This window comes from Periophthalmus magnuspinnatus, chromosome 1 (genome assembly GCF_009829125.3).
Source record: "Periophthalmus magnuspinnatus isolate fPerMag1 chromosome 1, fPerMag1.2.pri, whole genome shotgun sequence".
Classification (NCBI taxonomy): domain Eukaryota; kingdom Metazoa; phylum Chordata; class Actinopteri; order Gobiiformes; family Gobiidae; genus Periophthalmus; species Periophthalmus magnuspinnatus.
In genome coordinates, this window is record NC_047126.1 from 26,119,539 (window position 1) to 26,142,489 (window position 22,951).

The window sequence follows — 22,951 nt, forward strand, 5'->3', positions numbered from 1 at the left end:
ACCAGGACTATAACAGGACTAAACCAGGACTATAACAGGACTAAACCTGGACTATAACAGGACTAAACCTGGACTATAACAGGACTAAACCAGGACTATAACAGGACTAAACCAGGACTATAACAGGACTAAACCTGGACTATAACAGGACTAAACCAGGACTATAACAGGACTAAACCAGGACTATAACAGGACTAAACCTGGACTATAACAGGACTAAACCAGGACTATAACAGGACTAAACCAGGACTATAACAGGACTATAACAGGACTAAACCTGGACTATAACAGGACTAAACCTGGACTATAACAGGACTAAACCAGGACTATAACAGGACTAAACCTGGACTATAACAGGACTAAACCAGGACTATAACAGGACTAAACCAGGACTATAACAGGACTAAACCAGGACTATAACAGGACTAAACCTGGACTATAACAGGACTAAACCAGGACTATAACAGGACTAAACCAGGACTATAACAGGACTAAACCTGGACTATAACAGGACTAAACCTGGACTATAACAGGACTAAACCAGGACTATAACAGGACTAAACCAGGACTATAACAGGACTAAACCAGGACTATAACAGGACTAAACCTGGACTATAACAGGACTAAACCAGGACTATAACAGGACTAAACCTGGACTATAACAGGACTAAACCTGGACTATAACAGGACTAAACCTGGACTATAAAAGACTAAACCTGGACTATAATAGGACTAAACCTGGACTATAACAGGACTAAACCAGGACTATAACAGGACTAAACCTGGACTATAACAGGACTAAACCTGGACTATAACAGGACTAAACCTGGACTATAAAAGACTAAACCTGGACTATAATAGGACTAAACCAGGACTAAACCTGGACTATAACGGGACTAAACCAGGACTATAACAGGACTAAACCTGGACTATAACAGGACTAAACCAGGACTATAACAGGACTAAACCAGGACTATAACAGGACTAAACCAGGACTATAACAGGACTAAACCTGGACTATAACAGGACTAAACCAGGACTATAACAGGACTAAACCTGGACTATAACAGGACTAAACCTGGACTATAACAGGACTAAACCTGGACTATAAAAGACTAAACCTGGACTATAATAGGACTAAACCTGGACTATAACAGGACTAAACCAGGACTATAACAGGACTAAACCTGGACTATAACAGGACTAAACCTGGACTATAACAGGACTAAACCTGGACTATAAAAGACTAAACCTGGACTATAATAGGACTAAACCAGGACTAAACCTGGACTATAACGGGACTAAACCAGGACTATAACAGGACTAAACCTGGACTATAACAGGCCTAAACCAGGACTAAACCTGGACTATAACGGGACTAAACCAGGACTATAACAGATATAAACCTGGACAATAACAGGGCTAAACCAGGACTATAACAGGACTAAACTAGGACTAAACCTGGACTATAACAGGACTAAACCTGGACTATAACAGATCTAAACCTGGACTATAACAGGACTAAACCAGGACTATAACAGATCTAAATCTGGATTATAACAGGACTAAACCTGGAATTTAACAGGACTAAACCAGGACTAAACCTAAAGTATAACAGGACTAAACCTGGACTATAACAGGACTAAACCTGGACTATAACAGGACTAAACCAGGACTGTAACAGTACAGACTTATTTGGCTAAAACAGGTTTTTTATTAATTGGTCTCAAATGAAGGCGCAAAACTGGAAAGCGCATGGTGATATGGCGCCACCTATTGACAGAACACACAACTACAATGAAGCTTTTAAAAATAATCGACCTTCATTTCCTAAACTGTTCTCGAGGCTGCTTTTAGAAATGATACTTTTCAGAGTAATTTTTAGCATAATACTTTTACTCCTGCTTGAGTAACATTATTTTTGAAGTAAGGTTGCTTTTATTGACTTAAACCTTTGGCTACCCATCTTTTTCAACAGGTTTTATTCATTATTTATTCTCATTTCTGCAAACGTGACTTTTAGACGTTTCTATGATGGTCGTTGTTGTTGTTGTTGTTGTTGTTGTTGTTGTTGTTGTTGTTGTTGTTGTTGTTGTTTTTAACTTCCTATTGCATTCACGGAACCTTCACTCGACACTTTACTGACTCGTGCGCTCGGATTACTGGACATCCCGTAACTCACATTTCTCAGCCATTTCCTTGAGCGTAAAATAATTGTAACAGTGGATGCGCGCTTACTGTCAGGATGTAACATCGTATTTATAATTTAAAGTGAATTAAACATATTACTGTAATAGGAGTAAAAGTATGCTTCTAGAAAATTACTCTGGAAAGTTTTTAAAGAGTTACACAAGCAATAACATGTAACTGAGTACAACCCACATCTGCAGGTAAGTACAGTAGTTATATCAGATGTAGTAGTGATGTAGTAGTAGAAGTAACAGCTATAGAAGTAGTAGAGGGTAGGCTGGCTGAAGAAGTAGAACTAGTTTAGTCCTGGATTAGTTTGAAATTTAGTCCCACTTAGTGACAATTGTAATGTGGTCTAGTGCAAGTGTGTACGCCCCCCTTGTGTAGTTGCAGTCCTTGTAGTAGTAGTAGTAGTAGTAGTAGTAGTAGTAGTAATTAAATAATTTTTTTTGTCTTGGTTATTGTGTATTCAGTCATTATGAATCATTTACCAGTATATAGTAGTTTTAGTAGTATTAGTAGTAATAGTAGTAGTCTTAACAGTAGTAGTTGTTGCAGTATTAGTAGTAGTATTAGTAGTAGGAGTAGTAGTTGTAGTAGTCTTAACAGTAGTAGTTGTTGCAGTATTAGTAGTAGTCTTAACAGTAGTAGTTGTTGCAGTATTAGTAGTAGTATTAGTAGTAGTAGTCGTTGCAGTATTAGTAGTAGTATTAGTAGTAGTCTTAACAGTAGTAGTTGTTGCAGTATTAGTAGTAGTATTAGTAGTAGTAGTCGTTGCAGTATTAGTAGTAGTATTAGTAGTAGTCTTTGCAGTAGTAGTTGTTGCAGTATTAGTATTGGTAGTAGTAGTATCCTTCCTATAGCGAAATACTTTTATGACATGCTTTAGTCCTTTGCTGTGCTCGTGCTAATGCATGTTATGCGCGTGCCGTGAGGGAGGAGAGAAAACGCGAAGGTGGGCTCGCGCAGACGTGTTTGGACCTGCCCTCTTCCCGTCCTGGGCGTTCTGACGGGACACGCCTTTGCCCCTCTGTACCTGCGTCTTTTCACTTATAAAAAGCGGCACATTAAAACACTCCGACAGTACAATGTCTACGGACTCCAGATCCACGCGAGTTTTGAAAGAGATCCTGCTCAAAGCGGGCAACGACGTGTGCGCGGATTGTGGAGCACCAGGTAAGACGTCGCCAAATCTGTGCGTAAAAGTGTTTGAAGCGAAGGGCGGATGGGTTTGCGGGTGGAGTGACGTATAAACCTGGTCATTTGTTCACAAACTAAACGCTTAAATGTCGATAAATGCGTAATATCGCTTGCTCTTCGGCTATTACTGTGTTATAACCTTAAATGGATTATTGCGATGTTTTGGCCGGTGGGAGGGGCCTGCAGGTTACACTATTTACCTTGAATAAACAAAGCGTGAATTGTTTTTGATGGAGCGAATCTCGGGCCCTTAGGAGACAGGAAATCACATGAAAACGACCGAAGCGTTTGATCCAGAGAGAAGGAAAGGCTTGACCTCAGGCTAACTAGAAAAGCAAGGAACTTTGACATGGAATCTAATGGTAGAAATAATAATGGTTTAGTTCAGGTATAGCCTTGGTGTAATCCAGGTTTAGGCCTGATTTAGACCTGGTTTAGTCACTGTTTAGACACAGTTTAGTCCTGGTTCAGACCTGGCTTAGTCTTGGTTTAGAACTGGTTTAGGCATGGTTTAGTTACAGTTTAAACCTGGTTTAGTCACGGTTTAAGCACAGTTTTGTCCTTGTTTAGACCTGGTTTTGTCACAGTTTAAACCTGACTTACTCCTGGTTTAGTCCTTGTTTAGACTTGGGTTAGTCACAGTTTAAACCTGGTTTAGTCCTGATTTAGACGTGGCTTAGCCCTGCCTTAGACCTGGGTTAGACTTGATTTATTCATGATGTAGTACTGGTTTATTTCTGCTTTAGACTTGGTTTACATTTAGTATAGTCACAGATTTCTCCTGGTTTAGACCTAAAAAGTATTTGGTTTAGGTTTAGTATTTAGTCGAGCACTTCTTTGTTTTGTTCCCAGCTATTTTTTATACCCAGTTACAATTTTAGCAACTTTTTAATGAAAAAAAGTAGTCATTTTGAGTTTTTTTTAAATAAATAAATATATATATATATATATATATATATATATATATATATATATATATATATATATATATATATATATATATATATATATATAAAAGTAACAGTACTCTTACTTGAGTAAAAGTTTTAGTTACTCTTCTCATCGTTCATATTGTCAACATGAAACTTTATGTTGACAATATGAAATGATTTGAACATTTGTGTTTGTTGTTTGGGATACTCTACCACCTCTGATATAGACTGAACCATGTTTACTCCTACTCAGTGTGGAATATGGACGCAACTCGGACTAAACCAAGTCTAAACCAGAATGTAATAGTTCACTAAAAATAGAACAATGAAACCACTTCCTGTAACTTTCATTTAAATAATTATACAGGTTGTTTATTGTCCAAAAAGAAGGATATAGCACTTTGAATAACTTGATTTCAACACAGGCTCGATACTCAATGCCAACACTTTATTTAGACAATAGAATGTGATTTTCAACATTAAATAGTAGTGCTTTCTTCTATTTTCCCATGTGGCCTTAAATCTGTGCAATACCTCAGTCGTCCAGGTAGGTTCTACGGTGGTCCATGGCCATACCACAGACTACATACTAGTCTATATGATTTTCAATTCATTTTGACAACCCTAATTCCTAAGCACAGCCTCTCTGTAGCTTCAGTCTCTGAAGTCAAAGCAAAAATTCAACATGTTTTAGCTTGTTTCTGTCTTTCACTGTGTCCAACCCACTGCTCCATCTGCCCCAATACTTTTAAGAACATTCAACTGATTGGTTTAGACCTGATTTAGTCCTGGTTGAGATCTGATTTAGACCTGGTTTAGAATGGATTCAGCCCTGGTTTAGTCCTGGGTTAGTCTTGGGTTAGTCCTGGTTTAGTCACAGTTTAGTGTCGGTTTAGTCCTGGGTTAGTCACAGTTTAGTCCTGGTTTAGACCTGCTTTAGTCCTGGTTTAGTCCTGGTTTAGTCCTGGTTTAGACCTGGTTTAGACCTGGTTTAGACCTGGTTTAGACCTGGTTTAGACCTGGTTTAGTCCTGGTTTAGACCTGGGTTAGTCCTGGTTTAGACTTGGTTTAGACCTGGTTTAGTCCAGGTTTAGACCTGGTTTAGTCCAGGTTTAGACCTGGTTTAGACCTGGTTTAGACCTGGTTTAGACCTGGTTTAGACCTGGTTTAGACCTGGTTTAGAGCTGGGTTGTCATTGCCTGATTTGTCACATGGTCACGCCCCTTTTTAATTGAACTTGTTTAACTCTTTAAACTCATTTATTATGTGTTCTGTCTGATATAGCAACATGTTTGGTGGAGCCTTAAAAGTTGGCAATTTCACAGAGCTGTTATGGCTTATTCTTAGAAACTGAAAGAAAAACAGTCTTCTTTGTCCATAAACATCAACCATTTGATCATAACCTGTTTATATTCCAAGAATCAATTTGATTGAATGAGTCTCATGTTGAGATTTGTCCAAAGTATGGTTACTATAGCAACTTCAGCGCTTGTGCTCAAGTATCTGGGCATGCTCAGTTTGATCAAATCAGCCCATGACATTTTTAATTTTCCACAAAAGAGGTGAGAGTGACTAACTGAAAAAACACTGTTGGCTGATGATAGTGTGTGACTGTAATTTTAAGTGTGAGAGACTTGTTTAAGAGCACAAATCAGCTCACCTGCTGTAGTTCCAGCTAAGTGAGCTCTTTATTGCCAGATTGTGTCAAAATAAACTAACATGAGTAAGAGAGCTTCAAAAAGAGCAGTGCGTCCAGTTAGCTTCACGGCCAGAGAATTTTAATGACATCGCCTGCAAAGTATCAACTAGGACATGGAGTATACAAATACAAAATCACACTGTTTATCTATGTGTGTTGTGTTTCAGACCCAAACTGGGGCTCGTGTTCCCTGGGCGTCTTCATCTGTCTGGACTGTTCGGGAGTCCACAGAAACCTCCCCAACACAAGCAAAGTTAAATCACTCAGTCTGTCGCACTGGGATGACCACGAGATACAGGTAGGACTAAACAGAACTGAACCAGGACAGAACCAGGCCTGAACAAGGACTAAATCAGGACTAAGCAAGGGCTAAAACAGCACTAAACCAGGTCTAAACCAGGTCTGAACCAGGACTAAACAAGGACTAATCCAGGACTGAACCAGGCCTAAACCAGGACTGAACCAGGTCTGAACCAGTACTAAACAACATCTACACCAGGACCAAATCAGGACTGAACCAGGACTAAACCAGGTTTAAGCCAGGACTAAACTAGCAAAAAACCAGGGCCAAAATATGACTGAACCAGGACTAAACCAGGATTAAACCAGGACTGAACGATGACTGAACCAGGGCTAAACCAAGACTAAACCTGGACTATACCAGAGCTAAACCAGGGGTAACCCAGGATTGACCCAGAACTAAAGCGGGACTAAAGCAAGCCTGACCTGGACTGATCAGGACTGACTGGGACTAAACCGTGACTAAACCGGGACTAAATTGTTGTATTTTTTTATTTCAGTTCATGGCGGAGAACGGGAATGAGAAGTTGAAGAGTATATATGAGGCCGAGGTTCCTGTGTACTATTACAAACCCACTCACAAAGACTGTCAGTGAGTCACATCCCATAATACCCACAGGTCATAGGTCAAAGTTAGGCCTGGCACGATCACAGGATAACTGGCCTGGTCCAATTTAAACTGCTTTTTGAAAATACATGTAAACCCGGGACCTACAATTGAGAAGCCAGTACATACTCGGACACATGTAACCGCACAGTCTGATTTACATTAGGCGCAGACTAGGAGAGGCATTCAACTATACGAGGTAAGAAACGGCCATGAAATAAGCAGACACGTGTTTGGACGCTTGCTCGCTTATTTTAGAACAAAAGCAATGACAAACTACACCGAGAACAATCCAAGCACGCATGTTGTTTTGGTTTGCTATGTTAAAGTGAAAATGCAACATACCAGCAACTTATATTTGTGCTGCGTCCGTGCTCACTTGCTATTTGGAACGCGGCGGCTAGCAGGTTAGCGATGGGGATGTATACCATGTGCCTGAACGCCCTGTAGCCTCTGTTTGCTCCTATTTGTTTTTTTGATCTGCTGTAGACAGGGACACGAGAGGTTTTGTGGTAAAAAATGGCATGGTGTGTACATATAGTTCTAAAGCAAGAAAATTAGGGCTCGATTGGATTAGATTTGCAATTATGGTTTTAATGATACGATTATGTTTAGAGTTTACATTTTAAACACATCCAGAAGAATTTGCTGTTTTTATGCAGAATTTGATATTTTGTTGTCTGTGGACGAAATTATGGCACTTCAAAATAGCAGCCTTTGTGATTTGCTAATTGTGTCCATTGAAAAAGTAATTTACATTTGATTTTACAGCCCTAAAGAATAAATTAAAATTTAAAAAACAGCATCTTAATGAGTCGTCCTCACTCACTACTACTCAAATGAAATTGTATTGTAATTAGGTTTTCAAAAGTATTGACAATCAGATGCTAATTGATACTTAAACTATTATCGAAACAAGATACTCATTTGAGCAGGTATTGATTATCGTGACAGGCCTATGCACAGAGATTTGTCTAATATTTCTATTTTAATACAGTATCTCTGGACCATTTTGTTGTTTTGTGTTTTAAGGGTTCTCAGGGAGCAGTGGATCAGAGCCAAATATGAGAGGAGGGAGTTTTCAGAACCAGGAAAACCCTTCATCTACGAGGAAGGTATGATCCATAAAATCCAGTTTGTTTTTCTGGGAATATCTGGGACATGAGACAGTTTTCCCTTTAACACCAGAAACCTGATAATAATCAATGTAGAGTGCAAATGTCACCACAGCCACATTAAACTAAAAGTGACTTATGCATTTAAACAGCTATTGTACACTGTTAGTCCTGGTTTAGACCTGGTTTAGTCCTGGGTTAGACCTGGTTTAGTCTTGGGTTAGTCCTGGGTTAGACCTGGTTTAGTCCTGGGTTAGACTTGGTTTAGTCTTGGGTTAGTCCTGGGTCACACAGTTAGGGGGTGACAGTAGCTCAGTTGGTAGAGTGTTTGTCCACTGATCTGAAGTTGGTGGTTCGAATAGAGAGTCAGATCCTCTGACCCACAGGTTGGTGGTGCAGTTTCTTTTACAGATGAATACTGTCACTTTCCTAGTTTGCTTATTTCCTTGTTCCCTTCAGGATTGAAAGAGGGGACAATGTTGTTTCCTTGGTTTCTTCGGGAGTGTGCGAGGGGACGCTGATGTTTCCTTGTTTCCTTCAGGAGTGTGAGAGGGGACGCTGATGTTTCCTTGTTTCCTTCAGGAGTGTGAGAGGGGATGCTGATGTTTCCTTGTTTCCTTTAGGAGTGTGAGAGGGGACGCTGATGTTTCCTTGTTTCCTTCAGGAGTGAGCGAGGGGACACTGATGTTTCCTTGTTTCCTTTAGGAGTGTGAGAGGGGACGCTGATGTTTCCTTGTTTCCTTTAGGAGTGTGAGAGGGGACGCTGATGTTTCCTTGTTTCCTTCAGGAGTGAGCGAGGGGACGCTGATGTTTCCTTGTTTCCTTCAGGAGTGTGCGAGGGGACACTGATGTTTCCTTGTTTCCTTCAGGAGTGAGGGAGGGGACACTGATGTTTCCTTGTTTCCTTTAGGAGTGTGAGAGGGGACACTTATGTTTCCTTGTTTCCTTTAGGAGTGTGAGAGGGGACGCTGATGTTTCCTTGTTTCCTTCAGGAGTGAGCGAGGAGCGAGGGGACAATGATGTTTCCTTGTTTCCTTCAGGAGTGTGCGAGGGGATGCTGATGTTTCCTTGTTTCCTTCAGGAGTGTGAGAGGGGACGCTGATGTTTCCTTGTTTCCTTCAGGAGTGTGAGAGGGGACGCTGATGTTTCCTTGTTTCCTTCAGGAGTGTGAGAGGGGACGCTGATGTTTCGTTGTTTCCTTCTGGAGTGAGCGAGGGGACACTGATGTTTCCTTGTTTCCTTTAGGAGTGTGAGAGTGGACGCTGATGTTTCCTTGTTTCCTTGTTTCCTTCAGGAGCGAGGGAGGGGATGCTGATGAAGCGAGGGCGGGATAACGGACAGTTCCTAAGTCGGCGGTTTGTTCTGTCGGAGCGAGAGGGCACTCTGAAATATTTTACCAAACACGATGTAAGCAGCACCTTTGAAGCACAGTGTTTCACCTGTAGGAGTTCATTACATAGTACATACTATTTCACATGTTAAAGAGACTTAAAGGGCAGATAACAGTTTAGATTACTCATGTGGACTGGTGTGAAGTACCAAAATAAAAGCACAGAATACAAATTAAATGTATCTGCCTTTAAATTAACTGGAAAACACCAAACATGTCAGATACATAGAGATACGTAATAGTTTTCAGAGCTTTTGCCACGCCCCCTTTTAGTCGACAACTCAATCGGCAGCATGTGTTTAGTCCACCAACAGTTGACCACAGTACTTATTAACTTGATTCAGTGTTTTTAAGTCAGTTCTTCTCACCCAAACACATTTAAGTGCATGGTGGACCTTTATCCCTGTATGTCTCTATGCTGCAGGCCAAAGAGCCCAAAGCTGTGATCAAAGTGGACACCATCAATGCCACATTTCAGCCCGAGAAAATGGGAAACCCCAACGGCCTCCAGATCACATACCTTAAGGACTACAGCACCAGGAACATCTTTGTGTACCATGACAACGGAAAGGTACAGATCTATGCTTTTACTGAGAACATATTCTTTTTAAGATTGTGTTGGGAGGTAAGAGGAGGGGCCCCACTGCTATCTCACCAAGTATAAAATAAAGTCGACATATTATGTAAATTAACTTTTATGAACTTTTAACTGTCATCATTTGCTTACTCAAAGTTGTTTTTAAATTGATTCAAGCATGTTTGAGTAATCCCGTACATATATTCAGGGGTGGGTAGTACTCAGTTACATTTACTTAAGAAATTGTAACTTTAGTAACTTTATAAAGAACAGTACTTTTCTTGCAGCATACTTTTACTCCTACTTGAATAATATTTGTATGAAGTGACAGCACTCATACTTGAGTAAAAGTTGGTACTCTTGCCACTGTGAGTAAGTCTACAGGTGACCAAAGCTTTAAATCGACAATATGAGATGATTTGAACAGTTTCTTGCACAGATATGTAGTCTCATTTTCTTATTTTTTAGTTTGTCTCATTTTTGTGTCTAAAAATTAATATACCAGATTTAATGCATTATTTAATTTCCAAATACATTCACTTCAAATTATAAATCAGATGTTATGTCCCGATAGTTCCTGTTTAAGTTGCTCTTACTTGACTTGTACTTTTCCCAAATACTTTTTTACTCTTATTTGAGTAATTTCTTGGACTACTGCTTTGTACTTCTACTTGAGTACTATTATTCTCAAGTAATGTTACTCTTACCTAAGTACAATTTTTGAATATTCTACCACTTCTGGAGTAGGAGGTGTGAACAGTTACCACTGTGTGTTCAGTTCAGTTTTGTTTTCACTTACCTCCTGTCTCCGCCCACTTCTCTGTTTTAACTTATAATTATTCAAAATGTACTTATTCTTACTGTGGGTCAAACATGTAGGTTTCAAAATGTCACATAACACAGAAAGACTTATTCTGTGTTCCGGTTGTCCTCGAAGGTCGGATTTTCCAAGTTCCGACACTGGAAAAAACAATCAATTTCAGAATTCCTACACAGAAATTCAGATAACATTTCAAAATCCCAAACTGTTTCCAACTCCGAGTTAGAAAATCCAACAGGCCGCACCCTGTGTATTGATAAAGTTTGATATGCGACAGTTCAAATATTGATTGTACTTGTGTTAGTTTCCCTGTCGCTGCTCCTCCCTGTCCACGTGCTGTATGTGGCCCTGCTCCTGTGCAGCCTCTGAGCCTCTGCACTTATAAATGCTCTTATGCTAATGTCGCTAACCTGTACATGAGCTAATGTCAACAAAAGCACAAATTCACTCTGTAACGTTAATTTGACAGTAACAAATGTGATATCAATATCCGGGTTAATAAATGGACTCAAATTGGCCAGCATTTTGGCAGATTTGAGCACTTTCTAGTTTTTATTGCTACTTTTAAGTCATTGCTGGTCATTGTTTTCCGACTTGAGCGCTGGAACACAGAAGCTCCAACCTCTGAGTTCTGAATTCTGAGCATAAATGAAAAGCAGCATTAGTCCATGGCTTTAAAGGTAAAGGAAAGATGGCGGTTCAATTCCAGCGCTAACCAAGAATCATTGGCAGTTTGAATTCAACTTTAGCCGGATTGTACAATCTGTCTATTACTGCTAGCCCCAAGGCAGCTATGGCAACAATCGTACAACTACCAAGTGGGGCTGCTAGGTTAATCACAATCAAATCAAAATCACTATTTAAATACAGTTACCAAATGATGATTTTTAGCACAATAATTTCCTTCTTTGTTCTTATTCTGCGTAAAAGCTGCAAACCCTGTAGTTTAGATCTGTACAGACATGTAACTGAAATGTGATTCCTGTGTTACTTGATCAGTTTATATTTCCGTCTTTTTGTCAGTTCTTTTGGACGTGAACTTTGAACAGATTGACATGTGTGTAATTGTAAAGCATTATATTTGTCCAAGAATCAGGAAGTTGAAAGATAGTTGTTGTTAGCTTAACTGTGACAGCAAAACTCTGATCTGGTCTCTGAAAGTTGTGAAAAATACTTATAAACTCATCCTGGTGAATAATTAGGATTCCCAGAATGCATAAGATAAGTGAGGAATAACTTTAGACCAGTGCAAACCATTTAAAGTGTACTAGTTCTGTTTCATGTTTTTAAATGAGTAAAAATCAGGTATGGAGTCATTAATTACCCTTGAGTGTCCAGAAAGCACTCTATCAAACTAATGCATTGACTTATTATGAATCTGCAGGCTCAGTTGAAGTGATGGGGTCAGTTTTGCAGTGCTCCGGTCTCAGGGCATCTTCTGTCATTAGTTTTCATTTTTCAGAACAATCCAATGAACCATGACATTTTAACTCCTCGTTTATCAAAATCTGTCATAAACAAAGTGAATATGAAAAATTGATAATGATCTGTGCTCATAGGAGGATGACAAATCGAAGCAATTTGACCTGGAAATGTGTGACGAAAACAAAACTTTGTCACTTGAAAAAACTTGAAAAACGTAATATTTTTGAATTATTTTTAAATATGATTATTACTGTGATAATGTGAAATTGCAGTATTAGCTATTGTTACATCTGTGAACTACATAGACCATGATCCTTTGCTCAGAATTCATATTAAGGCTGTTTTCAACTAAATAATATTCTTGAAAACATACTAGGAAACAAAGTATTTATATAAAGACAGATTTAACTTGTGAATCATGAGTTTAAACTGACTTTTTACATATAAATGCCAAACAATATGAAATCTTCTCTTTTTTCATAATTTTTCTATTTTTGAGGCAATTTTTTTGTTTTGTTTTTCAGGAAATCGTGGACTGGTACAATTCGATCAGGGCTGTGCAGCTCCATTATCTGAAAGTGGCCTTTCCTGGAGCCACAGACGCAGAGGTGAGAATCTGCTTGTTTCCTGTGTGGCATCTAACACTGTGTAACTTTCTGGAGGTGTCACCTGCATGATTCCATGGAAATAGAAAGTTAAAACCATACTTTGGAACATTCTCTGTAGAGATAGATACGTTTTATACCATACTGTGGAATATTACAGCCAAAGAAACAACATTTACATTGAAACAAACAGACAAAGGCCAAATAAGAGTCAGGCTTGTGGAGATGCAAGCCCGCTCACAGTAAGGACACATGTTATTCATTGTTTTTTTAGGCATGCTTTTAATGTAGTGACACAGTTGAGCTTTTAAGGATGAATATTATGCAAAATATGATGTTTGTATTGTTTTCATGTATTTTCAGCTGGTGCCAAAACTGACACGGAACTTCCTAAAGGAGGGATATATGGAGAAGACTGGGCCCAGAGTGAGTGCTTTGTACCTGCTCTTAGAACTACTCCCATGGGACTGAAGTGGGATTCTTGTATCATCCAGTCCACTTCATTTAAACAGCTCTGTTACAACTCAGCTCGCTAGGGTCAGGGTGGTAGCAAAAAACAAGATGTAACATGCTTAAAGAAAGTGATGATTTAATTTAAGAGGATTGAAAAATTAACAAAAACAATCAAAAGTGTTACATTTACAAGGGCATATTTTCAAGAATCAGATAAAGTAAACCTAAACCTTGAGTTAGTCACCATGGTAACTCATTCTGTGAACCCTTCTAAATTAGTTAAATTGGCCACAAAACCCCTAGCTCCTTAAGACAAAACTGTATGCCTCTTTGTCTGCCGTAAGCACTGTCCGAATACTACACTGAGTTAGAAAGGAGTTAGGAAAAGGAGTCTGTATGCTTCCTTTCATAGCTCCTTTAGCAATGGAACCTCAGGAGCTTCCTAACCAGCGGTAAGGAGCTATGAGGCATCCCACAATACAGTGCGCTTTCTCCCAAAGGTTTCTGAACATGATCAATCTCTGCACAAAGAGTTTGTAATGCATTGAAAGTGTAATTGCCTCAGACATTATACAATATCTGGATAAACCAAACTGTATATAAGAGTGAAAATGAAAACTTTTAGGGCCTTCACTGCTTCACATGCTTTTTTTGTAGACCACATAATGACATAAGGGAAGATCTACGCACATTGTTTAAACTTATGAAACTTAAAGCCACATGGTTCATTTACATAACCTGATGGAGGTTACTGCACCGCTCTCTGCTCCGCTGCAGACTAAAGGACAGGATTTGATGGAATATTTGATGGGGCAGAGGACAGAGCAGAGGCTGTGCTGGTGCTGAGTCTGGAGAATATTTCCTTCTGTGCATGGGTGCATATTGTGTTGGAGGAGGTTCATTTTTAAACTTTTCAGAGTCACAGATTGTACAGTCTGAGGTTTATTGCAAACGTGCAAACACAATTAAGTACACTGTCATGCTGAAATCCTCATTAAAATTTGTGCAGTAGAGGGGAATGTTGAGACTTATTCTAGACCATTTGGGGGTGTTGTAGTTTTTAGTTTTTTTATTAAACAGCTGTAATGTCACATGACTGCTCCATTGTTCCTGCATCATTCCTGCTCTGGTTAGGATGGTTGGATTCCCCAAACGCAGCTGAAGCTCCTTCTTTTATCTGCCTAAGGTCGTATTCACACTAGCACTGGTTAGTACGCTTTAATCGAACTCTAGTTCTTTTGGCCACAAAGTCCGGTTCGTTTGGTCAGGTGTGAATGCGCAATCAAACTCTGATACGGTCCAAAAAAGCGAACTCTGGTCCTCCAAAAAACCTAGGTCTCGGTCCGGTTGAAGTGAACTCTGGTACGGTTCGAATGCATATGTGAACGCCAAGCGGACCACAGGCCGCTCCAAAGACAGGAAGCGGATTACATGCAGAGCATTCTGGGTAAATAAAACCAAAACAAACACGGGTACAAAGCTAGCGGAGCGGAGAAATGGCTCGTGGTCAGACGTGTAGTGAAGAGGAGGTAAAGCCCTCATAGAAATATGGTCTGACCAAAATATATGTCAGTTACTCATGACCACGCCTAAAAACAACGAGGTTTATAAATTAATAAGTGAAAAAATGAAAGCAGTAGGATTCCCCCGCACTGTAGCGCAATGTCGGACAAAAGTAAAAAAAACTTCGTCAACAATACATAAAAATATGTGACCAATAGACGAGCGGTGTTTCTTCTTCATGGTTTTTTGTCTCCTTTCCTTCCATGGTTTTTGGTACAGCGCCACCACATGTGAAGGATTAGACAAGCTTCTCAAAAGGTTTGGTTCGTTTGACAAAAAGCAGTGTGAAAGCAAACCGCTCCAGTTGAAAATGTTAACAATGTTTCAATTTTGGTCCCGAATCGAACCGAGTCTACTGCACTATTAGGTGTGAAAACGACCTAAGACTCTTATGGTGACGTAGCTCCAAAGGTAAAGGAGTTAGGGGGCTTGGACCTAAGAATGGGCCTAAGTTTAATGGTGAGGATTTAATTTTAAGTGACATTATGTGAAATTTATAATAATAATATAACACAACTCACTGCCTATGACTACCTAAACTAGTTTGGTCACATTTATCAGCTTGATGTCAAGGAAATGGATCAAATAATTTAGTTAATTGTTGTCAATAAATGTATTTAACATCACATATAAAAGTACAGTTTATGTTACTAAACTCCAAATACTCAAATATATATCAGACCTCTAAGAGCAACATGTGCAAAGTGACAGTGTGTAAAATAATTTTAAGTTTTAAAATAGTACTTAGTGAGCTACAAAGGTGCAAGTGTAAAAAATAAATAAATAAGTATTGTAATGCATCATACTAATTATGTATTATGAAATATTATGTAACGTCCCATTTTAATATCAAACTTGAATTTCATCTATCCACAGTCACATGACTTCCTGCCCCTCCAAAATGGAGGCCTCCTCTTTTTCATTGTTGCCATGGTGAATTCTCTTTTCTGGGATCTGTTGACTGTGGCTGCTCTCCTCAGCTAAACTCAAAGTGAACAAACTCTGATGCTGCGTTCAGACTGCAGTGTTAGGGACGTTAGGTTGAGTGGTCTAAGGCCCAAACTCAATTCCACCCCTTAGCCCTTTGCCTTAGCTCTTCCCCTTCATTTTTCTGTTCAATGCTCAGGACACAAGTCCACGTCATCCATGCTCCCACACGACAATTCTCCATAAATATACAAAATCAGATTGTGCTTTGAACGGGGAGTGACTTACCACATAGAGCAAGGGAAGGGGAGACTCAGAGCGTCAGCAACGAAAGTGAAACGTATTAAACATGTTAATACATTGTTTTCAGCAAATAAAGCATTTTCAAAACAATAAAAAGCAACATGGTGATCTAAATATATTATGTGTAAGCAGTTAATACCCCATAGAAGAAAATTACCCCCTCTTAAGACATTGGCAACTTCTTCACAAAGTTCTGGTACCTCTGTTTAAACTGAGCGATTGGCTGATAAAACTTTAACATGTATTGACTGAAGTGCAGTCTTGTTTTTAAAGACTATGAGGTCCCAAAGCAGTGAAACTCTGCACTGTCAGTACTTTGAGTTTACTTTGAGTTTACTTTGAGTTTATATTGGATCTTCATGGGGGTATTCAAGAGGGCAGCAGATTGACATGGCACAGCTTCCCCACCCCAGACACTTCTCTCTCTGAATCACCTCAATTAACTACTGCTACGCAAAAAAGACTGTGAAAAATCTTTCATCTTTTATCTGGGAACTTGTGTCCATTTTGTTACAATCCAGTGTCAGGAGAGTGGTCTGAAGTCCTGGCTTAGTTCTTGTTAACTCCAGGTTTAGTTCTGGCTGAGTCCTGGTTTAATCCTGGTTTTGTCTTGGTTTAGTCTGGGTTTAGTCTTGGTTTAATCTTGGATTAATCCTGGTTTAGTCCTAAGTATCAGGTCTCTCTTCTGTAACTGCTCCTGTTGTGTTTGTGTTTACAGCAAACTGAAGGCTTTAAGAAGCGCTGGTTCACTCTGGACCAGAGACGCCTCATGTACTTCAAAGATCCTCTGGTAAGTCTTGGTGTCCTCTTCACTTTATAAAACTGTAGACGTGAGGTGGATCAAACATTCACAATAGCACAGTTATACAAAATTAGAATGTAGAGGACATTTATTTTAAAAACTATTGAGTGCACTGTGCACTAAATATCTAATGACATGTTTTTGAATAGCACATCATGCCTCGCTCAGACTCGGTCCAGCTGTGTCTGCAGTGTGGGAGCTGTTTAGTGACACTCACACAGAGCTGTGCCGTTGTGTCATGACAGAACTATTCATTTATTGCTGTGTTTCAGATGACATCACAACATTCTGTAGGTCAATCATATTTAATACAGACAAAATGAATGTTGTTCAAATGCAGATTTTTGTTACTATACAGTGAGCTCTTGAGTCTAATCACTAATAGAAATGATCAGATATACCTTTTAGATATTTCATGATAAAGTATAATGTAATCAAGAGGGAAGTTTGGCTCTTGGCCCCAGTATAACATCATCGTGGTCTAGAATCTGAAAACCAATTAATGGCAAAGGCTGTGGTCGGCTCCCAATGGAAATAATCTGAATGGCCACAGCCCCTCTGTGGACACCACAGGGGGCTGCACAGGGTGCGGTGTGAGCCCGCGTGGGACAGATTCCAACGTTTTGCACAAAATATTAAAAACAATATGTAACAAAATAAAATAAAACAAAAACAATAAAACACAATGCATTTAGTTTAATTAATTTACTTCACACTCAAGTTATGACTATGTTTTGTGCTAAAAGACACTGGGGTGAAAGGTATTCACTTCTGGTTTAAGTTTTATTTCAAATTGGTCATGTACATTTTCGTAGACATTAATATTAAAATATTATATCACTGTCATTGGTTAAACCCTGTTGTTGCTGTATCTACCAGAGCTCTTAGCTTGGAGTGGAAATGGTATCTCCTAATCTCTTCATTTATAAACACCCACATCATAATTTCACTAAACATATTATCGACTTTCTTCCTCCTTAAATGTGAACAAATCTTGTACATCTGCGACCTCCTGAACTGTTCTCTGAAAATCCAGCCTGATATTCACTGTGAGATGTGGAGGAGTTTCCCATTGGTGAAATCACATTACGGTTATGGCACTGAGAATATGAACTCATCCTTCTGTGGAAATGCCATATCCAGCGTCATTTTACACCTCTATAATGGGCTTTATATACGGCCTGTCACTCTATGGATTTAAATGGTATTTAAGTTAAGATCTGTGTGTACGCACTGCAGAAGAGGCAGATGAGACAAGTGCATTTTACACATCAAAATAAATTCTTAAAGGAAATGTGTGTATCCTGTGCTCTTACAGTTTAAAAATAAAGGTATTACAATCACAACTGAACCTGTGTTGCCAGAGCCTTAACATGCATATAAAGGACACATGCAAGTTTTTCTCATTCTCATTATATGGACAGGCTATACCAGAGGCTCAGAACTCCCAGAGTTCACTCACTGAGCTGCACAGGCTGCACTAGCACTGAGTAGTGATTGGCTACAGGTGCTGGGGTTTAGGTAGTGACGATTCCCTCAAAGTGTTTTCTGTGGGACGTCTTCTGCCATATTTGGAGTAGAAAGCCTGATGGTTGGCTGATGATGGCTAGATGGTTAGCATAACTATCCCCAAGCAGGCTTTCCATGGATACATGAAAAACAAACAAAACAAACTGCTCATCGTCTTTTGAACTGCACATGCTGTACTTAGTCAAAATCCCCAAATGTTAAGTTAACATTTTAAGATAAAAATTTAAAAAGTTTAAAAAGTGCTTTGTGCCGTCCGTTCGGCCACAACAGCAGGGAATTTGTGGGGGTCATATGAGGCCAGTGTCGCGACTTGGCTTTCCAAGCTCAGAGGACTCGTCGTCGGGTGAGCTGCTCGGGTAAGACTGGGTCACACAGACCTGATGTAAGAGATCAGAGCCACAGTGCAACACCCTCTGCTCCCAGGGGTTAGACCAGGACACAGGGACCAGAGGCTCCAGCTAATGAACCTCAGTTAGCACCACTGACAACAGCTGCTCAAGCTGACTTTTTTTCTTAGTTAAAGGTTCGATATTGAGCAAAACTGACTCTTGTGAACTTTTAGACACAAAACACAACTCCAGGTATGTTTTTGATGTGGAAACAACATTATAACATAGATTTTTTTTTAAAACAACAGTGTAATATGAGCCTTTTAAAGTGCCTATGACAGGTTGGACTACTCATTTAACTAAAACACACTTAAGATCATTATATTTAAGATTTTACTAAAGAACTAAAAAACATATATTATTTTTCCGAGTTTGGCCATTTTTTAGGATTGAATTGTTACTTCCTGGCTGGAGATCATGGGGCACTCCATCACTAGCACTCTGAGATTTCTCTGAAATGTAAAGTGCAATACAAATAAAATGTATTATTATTATTATTATTATTATTATTATTATTATTATTATTATTATTGTTACCTAGCAACCATTTTGTTCACTGGGCCAAAACTCCTCTAATATACACATTATTAGATTATAATTGTACAAATAAAAATATAAGAAAACAAATGTATTTTTCTTACAGTATTATAAAATGTGTTTCTTGTGTAAACTGAATAGAATTATCCCTATTGTAATGTCATAAATACAGAACTCTCTTACATATTTTCTTTATATAATAACATAATTTATATTTACAACAGGTGTTATCCCACCAAATTAAGTCAAAATTAGGGAATCCTCAAAGTCTGTAATACATGTTTTAATAGTGACAGTGTCGTTTTCTCTGCAGGATGCGTTTGCCAAAGGAGAGGTATTTTTGGGGAATAAGGATCACGGCTACAGTGCGACCGCGGGGCTACCGTCCGGCACACACTGCAATGGCTCCTGGTCACACGGCATCACTATAGAAACGCCTGACCGCTGCTTCCTGTTTACCTGCGAGACAGAGACGGAGCAACAGGAGTGGGTGCAAAAATTCAAAGAGGTCATGAGCGCACCAATGTCCCCCCAGGAGTACACAAGTAAGAGGAATATTTACTTAAACTATGCAAAATTGACTTTTTGGATATTTCTACCATGTTATAACATTATTCCCACATCCAAACATTGCTGAGGAGGTTTTAGATGTCATCCATGCATGTTTGAGTATTTTAGCAATCTCTCGGGCACTACTCAAACCCTCCTTATGGTTAGCTGTAAGATTCTGCCCAAAGCTCCGCCCACAAGCCTACATCACTCACGCTCCCACACAACAATTTTGCTATACAAAAGCATGATACAAAATACACTACAACTTCACAAACCAGATGCGATGTGCAGCAGTTTCATTAGCGAGATGCACGCTGATTGTGTTGTGATAGCGCTCTGAAGGAGGAGTGAGGAAAGTAAGTGGAGCATCAAAAATGAAGGTGAAATTTATAAAACATGTTAATAGGTTGTTATGGGCGAATATAGCATAGGTTCAGCAACAGTCTGTCATTTTCACACATGGATTGTCCACCACAGAGTCCAGACCTTAACCCCATTGAGAATCTTTGGGATGTGCTGGAGAAGCTTTGTGCAGCGTCAGATTCGACCATCATCAATGCAACATCTAAGTGAAAAATTAATGCAACACTGGATGGAAGTAAATCTTGTGACATTGCAGAAGTTTATCAAAACAATGCCACAGCGAATGTGTGACGTAAACAAAGCTAAAGGTGCTCGAACTTAATATTAGAATGTGTTATTGGTGGCGACTTTTTTTTGGCTGAGATTGACTGAAGAGAAAAGCACGTCAGTCTTTTTGTCAATTCTTCTGGACTTATTTAAAATGTGAACACTAACCTGGATCCTATTATTAAAATATAAATCGGAAATCTAATCACAATCGCAGTTGCATGTCAGAAAAATCACAATTCGATATTTTCCTCATATCGTTCGGTCCCTAAACAAACTGTAAAATTATCGAGATTAAAGTATCTTACTTCTATGGAGTATTAACTTCTAACATATATTTATATCACAATGTTACGTTTTATTGTTTTGAAAACGCTATATTTGCTGAAAACAATGTATTAATGTTTATAAGTTTCATGTATGGCACTTATTGACGAAACATTTACTCAAACATGCATGAATGACATCAAAAACCTCTTCAGGCATATTTCTGATGAGGAAATAATGTTATAGCATGGTAGAAAGCCCCCAAAAATATAATACCATATCATATCATATCTTGCATAATACCCTTTCTTTGATTCATGAACAAACACAATAGCCTCACTGGTCTGTTTCTAACCTGTACATCCTGTTGTTTCTTTTGTTTCAGTGGAAGCCTTGTTGAAACACAGACATAGATGAGACAGCGGCTTGCGTGACCTCTCACCTCTGACCTCTCAGAGTTCTGCAGTAAAGATGCACTCGGGTCACATCCATTTTCTCCTTGATTCCTCTGATTTTTGTACCAGCCTCAAGAGAAAAACGGTGAACCCAATGCGTAACAGACACACTATTAGTTCAAATGATATTACTGAAGTATTAATATTACTGAAATAATTAAAAAAAACATTCCAACCACATAATCAGTCATGTTAAAGGTGCACTGTGCATCTTTCTTTGGTGGGGGGTCCGTTACCCGCTAGACTCCATGGAGATGTTACTGCTGTGCCTGGAATGTTTCACAGTATGGCATTATTCCTGTTCCATTTATTCAAATACATTGGTTTCTGTGTTTTGGGCGTGGGGATGACCAAGGACACGCTGGAGGGAGTATGTCTTTTTGTGGGCCTGGGACGGCTCTTTCATGTTAGACTTTAATTTAATACAATTTGACCTTAAAAAACTTCCTGTTGAAAATCACACACCTAAACGGGACCATGAACACCATGAATTGACACAGGCTCTTGAGTTTTCAGACAATCTTAAAACTTATCAGGCTGTGTTTGCTAATGTGTTCATTGTGTCACCATAGAGACACATGTATAATATCCCCAGTGTGATGTCACTGTAATGTACTAATATCATACTGTGGGATATTCCAGGCAAAGCAATAACATCTTCACTGAGAGAAGATAGAAAAGACAGAAATCAAAAAAGTTACACAGTGTTTCTTTAAAAGTAAAACATGTGACTGTGGTTCATACCAAACTATTAAACATCTGGTTTTCATGTTTATGTTTTAGTATTTTTGTGTAGTCAGGGAGAAGTGTCTTACCTTGTAAAACACTGACTCACAGTGTAATTTTGTAATATGTTTCTATTCTAAAAAGAAAGTTTAATATTTTAATTGTACAGACACTGTTGTAAAATCTCTTCAGATGTTACATGGTTAAACACTGCCCTCAGGTGGTAGAGTGTCAGAACACATGTCCATAGAAAATGCCAAGTTTTTTAAATTTTAATAAATATATAAACAGTGAAATATTTTTATGATGTGATTATTTAACTAAAATCAATAAGTCCCAACTCCTGCATTACATTAGATTTAATTTAAATGACTTAATTTGTATCTAAACTCCTCACAATAATCAGCAGTCCAAACCTTCTGACGCTACTTAGATGGGAGACTGTTGGGAATATCAGGTGCCACAGTCGGGCAGTAGTGGCTCAAGTGCCAACTGTTGTTGTGTGAGTGTTGGTCAGAGTGGCCGATAGTGCGGATTGGCACCCTGACTTCCGTGGGTCTGTCTCAGGGCAGCTGTGGCTAGGACAGTAGTTTACCATCACTGAGTGTGGAGTGAATGAATAATACACTGTAAAGCGTCTCTGGGTGTTATATAAATCCAAAGCATTATCATTATGCTCTTCCAATTATTTTGTGACCTGAATAATCACAATTATCAATTATAGGGCGTATATACACAGCATTGACTCCTGTGAGATTTTATCTGTTATAATATTGTTCCATCCACACACACACAAAAAAAATGGAATTTTGTTTCATTCGCACACTCTGAGTAACCCTTTATGATTAGTCTGTCTCCATCCCAAGCTCAAAATGCTCCATTTTCACCTTGTAGCGGTGATGTCATGTAGTGGTAGTTTTAAGGTTAACAGCTATTTATTTTTAGCCTCAACTGGAG

General features: G+C 39.0%; 1 protein-coding gene across 1 annotated transcript; it reads left to right on the top strand.

Annotated features, from left to right (window-relative positions):
• Window positions 1–3,209: 3,209 nt before the first annotated feature.
• On the top strand, window positions 3,210–22,249 carry zgc:92360 (uncharacterized protein LOC436988 homolog). The gene is made up of 11 exons (XM_033967874.2): window positions 3,210–3,366; window positions 6,189–6,319; window positions 6,822–6,913; window positions 7,961–8,043; window positions 9,338–9,450; window positions 9,858–10,004; window positions 12,780–12,863; window positions 13,224–13,286; window positions 16,825–16,896; window positions 19,678–19,909; window positions 21,199–22,249. The coding sequence occupies exons 1-11, from the start codon at window positions 3,279–3,281 to the stop codon at window positions 21,228–21,230; spliced, it is 1,137 nt and encodes a 378-aa protein (XP_033823765.1). The 5' UTR covers window positions 3,210–3,278; the 3' UTR covers window positions 21,231–22,249.
• Window positions 22,250–22,951: the final 702 nt, after the last annotated feature.

Excerpts from the sequence above, each read along its gene's own strand:
- zgc:92360 (XM_033967874.2), top strand. The coding sequence starts at position 3,279 with ATGTCTACGGACTCCAGATCCACGCGAGTTTTGAAAGAGATCCTGCTC. Across the intron at positions 8,044-9,337 it reads ACCCTTCATCTACGAGGAAG|GAGCGAGGGAGGGGATGCTG; the intron begins GTATGATCCATA and ends TGTTTCCTTCAG. Across the intron at positions 13,287-16,824 it reads TGGAGAAGACTGGGCCCAGA|CAAACTGAAGGCTTTAAGAA; the intron begins GTGAGTGCTTTG and ends TTGTGTTTACAG.